At 31.2% G+C, this 13,208-nt stretch overlaps 1 protein-coding gene across 3 annotated transcripts in view; it reads left to right on the top strand.

The window, feature by feature from the left end:
- LOC118201085 (G patch domain-containing protein 1) overlaps positions 1-13,208 on the top strand; it is a 129,824-nt gene that overhangs the window by 82,881 nt on the left and 33,735 nt on the right. For all 3 annotated transcript variants that reach the window (XM_085825480.1, XM_085825482.1, XM_085825481.1), the window contains exon 11: positions 6,598-6,722. In XM_085825480.1, the coding sequence (XP_085681606.1) occupies positions 6,598-6,722 (125 nt within the window). The remainder of the gene's footprint in view (positions 1-6,597; positions 6,723-13,208) is intronic.

A 13,208-nucleotide genomic window follows, 5' to 3' on the forward strand; every position in this document is an offset into this window, starting at 1 on the left:
TGGCCTAGTCACATCTGTTCTTCCTTTTTTTCAGAGGTCAAATGATGAGGATTGATGCTGTGGCATATTTGGTGCATATGTTAAAATATTATGACAGGAGATTTGCAATAAGTAAATAATTTTAGTGGTGATCTCAAAAGTTTTGGAATAATCAGGCGGACATAGTGTAGCCCTAAGTCAGCATTTTTGTTTCAATCTATGTAATCATAAGTCAGAATATTTATAGACTGCAGTGGATTCTCAGTCCGTTTTAAAATAGCAATTTCATTTTTAAACCTTTGGTCAGGCCATTTTAATGTTGGCCTACAGCTGTGTTAACATTTTTAACGTTCCTGTAGCATTTTTTTTAAATGATGATGAAAATTAGTGATACTTTGATGATGTTGAAAACCAGTATTTCTTTAATCTCAGAAATGATTACCTATGGCACAACATAGTTGCATGTGTTGCTCAGTCATTTCCTAAGGGCAGGACCGCGCCGGCAATAGGTGCAAGGTCATGCGGTGCACAACGGCAATGAGTCAAAAAGACGCCAGGCAATCGTTAAAGCAAGCAGCTCATCTCGCTGCCTGTCCGAACAGGAAAATTCTTTTCTTATTTGGACGCCCCTAAGGGGATCAACTCAGGTAAAACCTGGGCAGCTACTGATTAAGATCTTAATGAAGTAATGAAACTTAAATTGTGCAAATTTCATTGTCCCATCCCTAATGATCTTCAGCATAATTGTTCTTGTTAAATTTTATTTCCTCTGAATTATCTTAATGTATTGTAATGAAAAGAACTTTACATGAAGATTCAATTAAATGTTTCATCAATAAATATTTGTACAGTTCAAAGTCCGGATTCCTGACTCATCGGGACTTCGGCAATTTTGGATTTGGGATTTTTCTGGATATTGGATCATCAGTTTAAATCTTAAGATGGCATGTAGAAATTATAAAATTAAAAATATGAAATCATGATTTATGAAAAATAATGAAGTATTTATGATCTAAAAGGTATCAAAATTTACAAAAAAAAAAAAAAAAAAAAGCTTAATATTTATTTGTTTACCTTATTAAACATTTCTTTCAATGTAAGTTGCTTTGTTTTTTTGTGCTAATACTTTCTCTTTAATTCTGTAGACAGACATAATTTCTTGTCTAGTTACATTGTTGAAGTCCTGTAACTGCTCTGTTGAGAATTCCGACTAACTTGTCAATCAAAATTTTTTTGTTTTCAGTAACTTCTTGTCACTTTCTTCACTATCACAGGGTTCGTACAGCCCTTAAGAGCCCTTAAGTTTTTTGGAATCGATTTTTGGTCCTTTAAAAGTCCTTAATTTTGGCCAAAATCAGCAGAAGGTCCTTAATTTTAATTCTGTGAAATTTCTGTCTGTTTTTACGACTGCCATTTTGAGTGTGAATTAGCAGTTTGGAGGTATATTTTTGGCGATTCACTGATAAATACGGTTATTTGAATGGGTTATGATTTGTTCCTATTTCTAATATAAATGGTGGGATACTCGAGTTTCTGAGCAAGAAGTGAAACAAGTATTTCGAAATTATTTCACTTTTTCTAATGAAGAGCTCTTAAACAACTTTTCACTTTTGGGGATGTGAATTCTTTTATTGAACAGCTCTAAATTTGGCGACTTATCAACATTTTGGCGATTTTTAAGATCGGTTTCTATAGAAAATTTTAATTTCCATGATTTGGGAATTTTTCGACGATTTTTTTAAACATTCTAACATTGATAAATATCATTAAAATAATGGTAATATATTGAAATTATATTAAAAAAACATATTAATTAAAAAATATCTTCTTTTTAATTTTTTCATGATAAGAGTTTTCTCGTGTAATTGTCTATGAGTGTTCAGAATTCTCAGAATATGCATCAATTTTCTCTATAAAATTAATTTCACACTTTTTCCATCTCATTTTTTTAAAAATATTTCTGGCTGTTTGCTGTTACAAAATTTGTAGATGTAATTTTTCTTCCGGACATTAGACATTGCAACTTGGAAAGTTAAGAAGGATTTGAAAGCAAGATTTATAGACCCACCATTCCAGAAGATTTTAGAAAATGACAAAATGAAAAACGTCTCTGTGGTATTAACACGTAATGGATGTATTTTGCAGAAAGTTTGCAATGAATTTCTTACTTTTTGGAGAACATCTGGAAGAATAATGAAAACATAATATTTGAATGCTTTACTTCTGGTACTAGAATCTTTTTCTTAACATGCTTATCTTCCCTTTATTTTCTCTACTTTTCACTAGACACAAGTATGAAAAATATTAAAATTGCTTCTAATCTTATCACATGGACAGGCATTATAGAAAGGAATTTTTTTTTATTAATAAAGAAATTGAAAACTGGCAATTTAAAAGATTCATCTAATATGTCTTAATGCATCATACATAGGTCTGACGCTAGGTATTTTCCCAACTGGTGCAATCACATGGAATATTAAACTTATCTCTGTAGATCCTAAATTTTGCTGACTAGTGCCTTTCTAAATTCTGCTTCCAGTGCCTGCTCTAAATTCTAAAAGTTTTGCCATTTCTACATTTTGTTGCTCAATGTGTCACTATGCCACACTAGCTCTGTAACGGCCCTTACCATATATATTTCCTATTTCTCCTGAATGTTCATATTACTAAAGAAATAAAATTAGCAGCTTTTTGTATACATTCTTTCTATACATAATTTCTTAGTTTTTTAAAATAACAGAAATCTTTAATTAAATCCAAAAATTCTTAAATGGAAAGGAAGCGTGTTGAAGAAAGAAACTGAGTACATATAAAGAAAGAAAATTATTCTTCAAATATATATATGCAGGTATTATTATGTAAATTACCCAGTTGTTTATAATTTCAGTTTTTACTATAATTTCCCGTTTCTATTTCCTCCCCAGAATGCAAATCGCTTAGGCAGTTTTTAAACTGAGGTTTTTGGTGTGTAAGACAGTATGTGTTTTTAATCTCTGCTTGCTCGTTGCATTAGTTCCTGCCAGCTCTGATAATTTGCAACTTTTTGTCTTCGCATTATTGCTGCTGACATTTGAATTTGTTATGACGATAGAGTTACTGAGCCAGTTTCAATTAAAATTAAATTGTATAGTCTTTGACCACTAGTCCACATTTTTTTTGTTTGAATTCGATTGTTCTTGTTTACTTACATCTCCACAAACTGCAATTGAATTGGTTAGCATAAGAACATGCCTTTAAGTTCTTTTTAAATAAGAGGCTTATTTAAACATTTGTCTGACTTTGTAGCTACTTTGAGACATAGCGATAAGATTCATGTCTGTCGGAAGTTTTTAGACTATTTAACTTTTACTAGATCAATTAAACCCTCATAGGTATGTAAGGATCTTAAGTTTTACTAACGTTTATTTTATTTTAAATCTTTACTATCACTTCTTATTTTCTACTTCCGGCCAGAATTATAAGCGTTAAGGTTTTTATGCAAAGTTTGTCTGGCGAATGCCAAGTATTTAAGTTGTGGCTTTTTGCCAAGCGAGAGAGAGGAAGCAGTGAGTCGAAGCAGGCCGCTTACCTTAGAAGTTACACAGTTGCTTGTTGCCTTCCAGGCCAGAGGTTTTAATCCTCTGGATAAATTTAAACATATTGTAGTGTTCACAGTTCTCTGTACTACATACGCCTCCTGTTAATATAAGGCCAGTCTTCCACGTTTATTATTTTAAAGTTAAATTAGAGTTTAGTTTTATTTTTTATATTTTTACGTTAGACCCCGAGTAGTGGGTCTGTGTATTCCGAAGTACGGAAGTTTTTGTAAATAGAGAAAAATAAAGGGTTTTGTATACCCTTCTTGTGTATCCTGTCTACTTCCCACAATTAGTGAACATAGCTTTAGTAAGCTCTCTGTTCCGAGTCAGGTCCTTGCATGTTCCCGAAGAAGGTAAAAAGGAACATTGACCCTGATAGGTACATTGTGGATAGGTTGACAACTTAGGAGATAAAGTATGCAGAAATTAGTCAGAACATTGGTTTGTGTATTCAAACAGATTTTTAATTGTTAGGAAAGATGTTTAAAGAGAAGAAAATTGATATAAATTAAGCCAAAATGAATGGGAAGGCTTCAAATTAAAAAGATGCATAAATATTTTGTTCAGTGTTGTTGCTACAAAACATAAATGTTTTGTAGCTTTTAATGTATAATTATCCTAATATCGTTTAAGAATCAATGACATAAATTGCTTGTATTTTAAAGTGTGAAATTTTATTAGACTGTGATTTTAATAGGGACTTTTAACAATATTGTTAAAAAATAAGTAAAATTTAATAGTAATTATGTAAATCCATAATGAATAAGGTTTTCTAACTACCAAATTTAATTTATAACTAACTGCTTATTCTTAAAAATTATCTCTGCATAATGAAGTGAGTTATTGCCTTTCATTATTCCTTAGCGTGACACAAACACAAAAATGTAAAAATTCATATAAAACTTATTCATAGTATCTAGTTAGACCTAAAATAATACAAAAGCAACTTAGTGTCACCTCTGGTGCTTTAGTGGCTTATTGGAACCTTAAAGTATATTAACTTAGTTACAACCCCTGAAACTCTACATGGAGCTACGACACTAACCGCAACAGACAGAGCCCAACTAACATTCAAAACTAGCTAACCGTGCCCACAACAGGCCTCTCAGTTTTGTTCTGATCAGCAGGTCTCTCTCTAGGTAAGGAGCAGTGGTGACAACAGCCAGTCTTTTGTTATAAATCATTCTGATTGTGATTTTACTTCTCATTTTAAACTACAACACTTGACATAAAATCTACCTGCTATTTACTAAACCTCTAGATTGAGCAAGTAATGAGACATAAAAAAAAATCAACATGAAACTAACTATTAGTAAAATGTAATAATGTTATAATGTAAATAAAATGTTACTTATCTTCTTTCAAATGTACTGAACTATTGTAAGTCTAAAATACTTAATGCTTTTTTTTTTAATTTCATAAAGTATATTTTATGCTCAAACTAATTAATAATTATGTTAATTAAGTTATGTTTAATAATAATGCATCCTATTTACGGATCTATTTTGTTTTTGCGTGGTATTACAAAAGTGAAGTTCAGGCACAGATAATATTTTAATTGAATTTATTAATTTGCTATTTGCTCATAGGTCCTTAATTTTTTTCAGTAATGTTCAGTAAAGTACTTAATTTCCATGAGCAGAAATGTGTACGAACTCTGTAAATCAGTAGCTGTATTTTCTAGATCTAGAACCATACTACAGATTTTGCCATTCATTAATTGATTGATGATTGAGAAACATTGTCATCACAATGAAAAACTTCTTTTATATCATTTATTTTATATCTTTATATATATATTTTTTATATATATTTATTTTTGGCTGGTGAACCTCCTGGTTATTCAGATTGCAGATATGATGTGCTTTGTAATGCTGCTTTAATAAATTTGAGAGGCTGTAAGGCTAAATGAGCATTCCAAAACATTGTATATTCTGCCTTTGGGCTAAATTAGCATTTCAAAACATTGTATATTCTACCCTGAAAAATAGAAAGGGTTCATAAAAAACACAATGAGATCATTGTGAAATTCAGTTTAAAAGGAAATTAGCTCAAATCTAGATTTTCAGTAGAAATTCCATTAAGCTTGCTTCTGGTTTCAGAGCTCAGCTGCCATATGCCCATCTATAAATGAAAAGGGCATGGATCCAAATTACTCATACCAAAGTTAAGCATACAGTTTCTTTGAAATTAAACTTTTAATTGAAAAATAATTTAAATGTTAAGTATTTAATCTGAATATGTCTGTTTCTATATAGATTTATTCATGTCAATTTATTTGTTTAAAAAATTGATGTTACTTTCATATGAAACTGCAAAATGCCTGATATATTCATTAAATAGAAAGAATTAAAAAAATAAAAAGGTTTTGTAAAAAGGGACTTTTATCTGTTTCCTCTGCATGTGTACATCTCTATTTGTTATAAATTATTGCATATTTCATGTAATGGTAGAGAGATTCTAAAACAGAAACTCAGATCATACTGTATTTTTGATTTCTAATTGCCTTTGAATATTAGTTAATGTAAACTGATGATGTAGTAATTACATTTACTATTTATTGTATGCCTATTGTCCTTCAGTTATAATTAGTGGTCTAGAATAAGAAACGTGGATACTTTTACAAACAAGTTGTTATTTCAAAAAAGAAAAAATACTTCAGAAAAGAAATATGAGAAGTGTTATTTAGAAAGTATGTTTAAGAAAAATAGCTATAAAGAGCTGTTTTGATAACAATAAATGAATAATAAATCGGTATGTCTTGTCTAAGGTAATACCAATATATGTTCATAACTATTCAACAGCTTGATTTTTTAAATAAATGTATTATGAATATGCATCTATAGCTGTTCAAAAGCTTTCAGTGTTTTCTATTCACAAATTGAACTATGATATTCTATATCAACTGTACACTTTATTAATATTGTTTTATTTTTATGTTTAATATATAACTTTTTGTGACATTCTGTTCTATATTTGTATGTATATGTTTGCATTTTGTGTCTAATTCGTTTTTTATTTTATTTATTTGTTATGAAAGGATAAAGAAATAAAACCAACAGTAGAAAACAGAAAACTGGTAGGCTCTTGCAATCGAAAATCTATTGAATGGCATCCTGCATCTCTGCTATGCAAGCGATTCAATGTTCCTAACCCATTTCCTAAGTATGCCATACATAGTAATCTTTAATTTATTTTTATTCTGATGTAGAAGGATTTATTTAAAAACATCATGTAAGCTGATTCATAATCAGAATAACACAGTTATCTGTTCAGTATATAATAAGATGCTAATCTTCTGTACATTTTCAACAACCAACAGATTTGCATTATTTTGTTAGGCCAACAATTTTTACAATCCCCCCCCTCCCAAATATATGTCATATATGGTTTTGTAGAAACCGTGTGCTTGCAGTTTGGAATACATGATCTTTAAAAAAAAAGTGAAACAGAAGTTATTTACTATGTATGAATAAAATCATGTATATAAAAAGTAAATTTCTCTGGTGGTAATAATACAGACATATTGCAATATGTTGGTTTAGTCATTTGAACAAAAGGTTATATATTCTAATGTTTAACATTTCTTGTTAAAGCAGACTGAGAATTCCTTAAACGAGTCATATTTTATTTGCAGTCACAAAATCAGTTTGCATAAACATTGATTTGTCTGATAGATTTGATTTATCATGAACACGTAAATAAGGATGTTTTCTCATACATTCTGTAAGCAAATTTAAGACCGAGAAGTTTTCGCATTATTTTTTTTTCTTTTTTCACTAGTATATTCTGGGGGATTTACAGTTAATTCTCACCACTGAATGACTCCTGTAATGTATTTTTTCCTCTTGTATGATTACGTTATGTATGGAAAGAAAAAAAAAAAAGGATGGAATGTCATAGTTTAAATAAAAAATAAATTTTCCCAACATTTTAGATATTTATTCTTTTTTTAATAAGCAGAAGCTATATTTTTCCTAGGTACAGTGTAATAACCTAACAATGCACATGAAAAATATAAATACCAAATTATACCTAAAAATGCAATATACAGGTTGGTTCAAAACTATATGTCAAAAATGTAAAGGCAGGTAGACGGGACCTAAATAGGCAGATTTCATATAGGAATGTGTGTGTGGTAATGCTGTGTTGAACCAGTAGAGAGCACTGAAGAGTACGATGTATAAAAGCTCTGCGTTAGCTGCATTCTTCATTTTTCTCACGGATCTCAAGCAACGTGCATCGTTACACCAATGTGGAGCTTGCCAATATGCATTTCATGTATGGGACTGAACAAGGAAACATATTAGCTGCTCAAAGAATGTATAAGGGAGCGATTCTACAATACCTGAACTTTTGGTCGATGTTCCTCCAGCTGTTCGCAGATGAATGTGGTTCCAGCACAATGGAACCTCAGCTCACTTCAGCTGGAATGTCAGGAATCACCTGGATGCTATCTACAGCTAGCATTGGATAGAACGGGGAGGGCCAGTTCCCAGGCCACCACATTCTCCTGATGTAACCTGCTTGGATTTCTTCTTTTGGTGTCATATTGAAGGACTTGTATACCCAAGAGTCCAGCCCCATCTACAGAAGATCTTGTTGCTGCTGGACATGGACATCTTTTCTAATGTACGCCGATCCATGGGCTGTTACTGTGAATCTTGTATCACTGTTGGTGGCCGCTGTTTCAAGAACATATTGTAAACTGTTATTTTTTTTTTTTTTTTTTTTTTTTTTTTTTTTTTTTTTTTTTTGTCTTTACTTGTCTTTTCAGTTTCCTATGATTCATACTGCTTTACATGCTAGCGCTTTAATGCGGTATTACCATGCACGCATTCCTATACAAAATCTGCTTATTCAGGTCCCCTCTACCTGCCTTTAAATTTTTGACATATAGTTTAATTAATAAAAATTATTTTTACTCATATAGTTTTGAACCAACCTGTATGAGTAAAAATAATTTTAAAAATTGGGCTATAATCAGTGCTCCTCAATTAGCTAATAATAGCATTGTAGTTTTCTATTTGTCTATTTTAACCATCTTGTTGATATAAGCCATAAAATTTCACTCATTCTAAAGCTTCAAATTCATTAAAAAGGTTTAAACTATTGTCATCTGTTTCAAACACTAAAAAATGGTTCTGTGTCATAAATACTATAATTTCAAACCAGTGTCCAAATTTTCCAAAGCAAAGTTTGTAGCTTTATGTAGTATGTGAGTTGAGCAATTGGCTTTCACAATTTTATTACTTTTGCATTTAAGCAATATGTGTATTGAATATATATATCTTATTTAGCATTTGTATTATCAGCACTTCTAAAACTGATTGAATAGTTTTATATGTTTTGCTTCAATTATTAAAAATTGCTGATAGAACTTCATGAGAATTTTTTAGAAAATTTAGAATTTTATTTTCTATCCTTTTTTTTAATATCAAAACATCAAAATGTTTTGCTTAAATAGGAAACGTTTTTCTGCTACCTTGTGTGGAACATTAATTGGGGGGGATGCTCATTTTCTCAGAATTTCTAGAAAATTTCTTACACTTTAAAAACACTTTTAGCAAGCATTACTATAATTTAGATTTTATTTCCATAATCTAAACTGGAATAACTTTGGCTATGTTTAATACAATGATAACCTAGTCTTAGGAATGCCAGAATGGACGAAGAGGACGGCGATGTGTTTTATAGTGTGCTTAAATGTTGCTATGATAAACTTGAAACGGCTATTGAGTCAAAGTATAATATGAACCAGAATATTCTCTAAGAGGCAAGGCATGAAGTGTGTGAGTTAAAGTGTTTGATTACTAAAAAAGTTAAGATGTTGGGTTACCAACCCAATGACTTAACTTATGGGAAACGTATTAAAGGGATTAACTTATGGGAAGCATGTAACATATGTATGGGAAACATATTAAGTCGTTGGGTTGGGTTACCGTGAAGCTTGTAGGGAAAGAGTAAAAATCATTTCCTTATTTCAATATAATGGATATTGAACCTTGTAGGAAGAACAAAGCTAAATTTTCAGAATGAACAAAATACTTTTATTTGAATTTTAAAACAGAACCAAAAAAATAAATGCTGCAGCTCTTAACTATCAAACTTTTAAATTCTTAAGTACTACAGTTAAAATTCTTACAACTATTAAAATACTAAAAATCTTCAACTCTCCAAACAAAATATATCAAAAAAAATCTTCCGAATTCTCTTCTTGTTGCCACACCGTAAAATACAAGTACTTCTCCTATTATTTATATTTCACGTTCTCTTTTAGTCACAATCTTTACAAGTCATGATCTTTACAAGTCACGATCTTTACAAGTCATGATCTTCACAAGTCACGATCTTTATGAGTCATGATCATTACAAGTCACGATCTTTACAGAAAGTCTTAAAGACATTTTCATAAAACCAACATATGCTAGTGCTGTGCTACCATCTCTTGTGGACAATATGAAACAGAGTTCTTTAAGTTGTGGTCTTGTCGTTTCTTCAGAAAACCGTTCGTCAGAGGATTTTAAAAAGATTCTTAAAATTACAAATTAATCCTGTAGAGAAAAATGTGGTTGTTCTCAATCTAAAAAACATTAGAAATAGCAAGGTATTGATAGAGTGTCCCCCTGAAAATGACTTAAAGAGGCTACAATCTGAAATTCAAGTAAAATCATTGGAATTAACTGCCTTTCCTTCTGGAGGAAGGATTCCTACGATCTTAATAAAAAATGTCCATAATGAGATAAAAAAATGAGGATGTCCTTGAAGTTTAAAAAAAATCAAAATCCAGATGTTGTGGCTTCTGAAAATAAATTGAATGAATCTTGAATCTGATTTACGTTAGGAATCCTACAATCTTAATAAAAAAAGTCCATAATGAGATAACAAAATGAGGATGTCTTGTTAAAAACTTCCTCACTTGTTATTTCTGTGCATGTGAACGTGAAAGTAAAAATTGCCCTCATAAGAATTTGAAAGTTTGTATTAATTCCATTAGATGTAATAAAAAAATAAAAGATGAGAAAAAAATTAAATGTTAGCCATTTGCCTTTTTCTGAAAGTTGCTCTTGTCATGAATTTGTAAGAATTCAAAATATATCAAGAACAAATTATGGATAATAGTCATAATTATATTTTAAAATTTATTCAAATTAATTTAAGGCAGCAACTCAGCAACATGTTTTGAATATGGAGGTAAATAATGTTTCTGTTGCTTTTATTTAAGAGCCTTATTCTTATCATGGTCTTATGCCTGGCTTTCAGAGTTCCTTTAGGTTATACTATGATTTTAATTCAGAAGTCATAAAGACTGTTTGAGCTGGATTTCTGCCTACGTTTTTGGATTTGAGATTCTTGTATTATAATATGGTGACTCTTGACAATATTTTTAAAGATACAAAATATTTTTTTATTTAAATATTTGCTACTTTGAGCCTTCCCGATGTATTGACTATTACAAAAAATAAGTCGGGTCTTCCAGGCTAGGGATCTTGTAAAGCTTATTTGGGGTATAGATTCCAATAGTAAGTGTGAACTGTGGTTTAGTCCTTACAGTGATGCTCGAGGAAACAAGCTTGGAGATTTTGTCAGCTCCTATAACTTATATGTGATCAGTGAGGACTGTGGCTCTAACTTTTGTTCGTAACTGGGATCAAGCTATATAGATGTCACAATTATGGGAGCTGCTGTTTCTTTTATTGCTGTCAGTAGATTTTTGTTTAATACAAAAAAAGTAAACTGGGTATATTTTGAAAAATATTGTTGTTCACAGTATATTTCTTTGATCATTAATGGTTTGGATTCTTGCTCAAGTACTGACTCACTTGATGTGATTGTTGATTTTATAACTTCAGTTATTTTTTGGGCATGTATTAAATCTATGCCAGTAGGCAAAGTAACCTACTAAGAAGTTGGCTGCTTCTAGTAAGAAGGAATGGTATGCAAAAAGTACGTTGGTGGTCATTGGAGATTTCTGTTGTGAGAAAGAGAGTTAACACTGCTAGACGGAAGTTCCAGAGGACTTCTAGCAATGATATACGAGACTTGTATAAGCGGAAATACCTTGATTTAAGGAAAAAATATAATGAAATGCTTCTTGAGGCCAAATTAAAGTCTTGGAGGAAGTTTCTTTCAGACGTCAATAATGAGAATGTGTGGAAAAAAATTTATACTTACGGTATTAAAGAAAATTTTATGAGGAAGATTGAGATCTCGGGCCTTTGCCTTCCAAGCAGTAACTTTATATTTTGCTTGGAGGAAACTATCGATGCTATTCTTGATAAAGCATTTCCTCCTGACTGTGTGAGGTTTGATACTGACTTTCACACTCAGTGGCGCTCATCTGCTTGCAGTGAATGTGCATCTCAGATTGATCCTCCTTTTTCGCAGGCTGAGGTTGATGATGATGTAATTCGTAATTTAAGGCTGGCAAGGCTCCTGGCCAGGATTCTATTCCCAATGAAACCATAAGATACTTTCATCGTCTTTTTCCTGCAGTTTTTCATAGATTATTTAATATATTTTCCCACAAATTTGGAAGAATGCCCTCGTTATTGTGATACCCAAGAAATAAACTTTTAATGTTCCACATGTGAATAATCTTAGGTGTATCTGTCTTCTTTCTTCTTTACGTAAGTGTTTTGAAAAACTAATTACTAACAGAATTACTTGGCATCTACACTAAAAAAAAAATATTCTTAGTGCTGACCAATATGGTTTCATTGCTCAAAAATATACTGAGGATATGCTTTGGTGTCTTAACAGCATTGTAAAGAGGGGCAAGATGAGAGGTTTGTTCACTATTTTAATTTTTCTTGATATTAATAAAGGAGCTTTCAATAATGCATGGTGGCCTACTATTCTTAATTTACTAAAAAAAAAATGAAAATACCTCATAATGTGTTTAATGTTGTTTCTGATTTGCTGAAAGACAGGACAATCAAGCATTTTCTGGGTGGCACCTCAAGTGCTCGTCGACCTCAGAGAGGATGTCCACAAGGCTCTGTTTCTGGTCCCAAGCTTTGGATTATTGTTATGAATGATCTCTTACAGAAACTTTCTGTCTCTTTAGTTGTGAAGTCATTGCCTTTGCAGATGATTTGTTGATTTGCGTTCAAGGAAAAGAAATGCATAAAGCTTTTCATCTTGCCCAAGATATTTTAGATTTCAGTTATCAGTGGTCAATGGATTTTAAGTTAAACTTTTTAACTATCCAAGACCATGTTTTTTGATAGAAAAAATACTACTTAAGGGTATCAATTGCTTTTAAATGATAATCCTCTTGAGAGGGTGAATAAAATTAAATATTTAGATGTTTTGTTGAACAGCAAATTAAACTGGAAAAAGCATATTTCCTACATTTCTAATAAATGAGAGAGACTTCAGCCTGGGCTGAATCAAATTGCATGTTATAGTTTTAGTGTTAAATCGAATATTAGCGCAATTATTTATAAACAAGGCATTGTACCCTTTATTTCATATGGATGTAGAGCTTGGGGATTGTCTCTAAAAAAGAAAATTTAGCCTAATCACCTGCTTCGAGTTCAAAAACGAATATTACTGTGAATTATAAGGGGTTACTGAACTATTAGTTTCAATGCTGATTTCTCTCTTGCCAGATTTCCACCACTAGATTTGTTTATTCTGACCTAT

Source organism: Stegodyphus dumicola, chromosome 10 (assembly GCF_044657685.1).
Source record: "Stegodyphus dumicola isolate Sdum_Otavi_A_Nest chromosome 10, ASM4465768v1".
NCBI lineage: Eukaryota > Metazoa > Arthropoda > Arachnida > Araneae > Eresidae > Stegodyphus > Stegodyphus dumicola.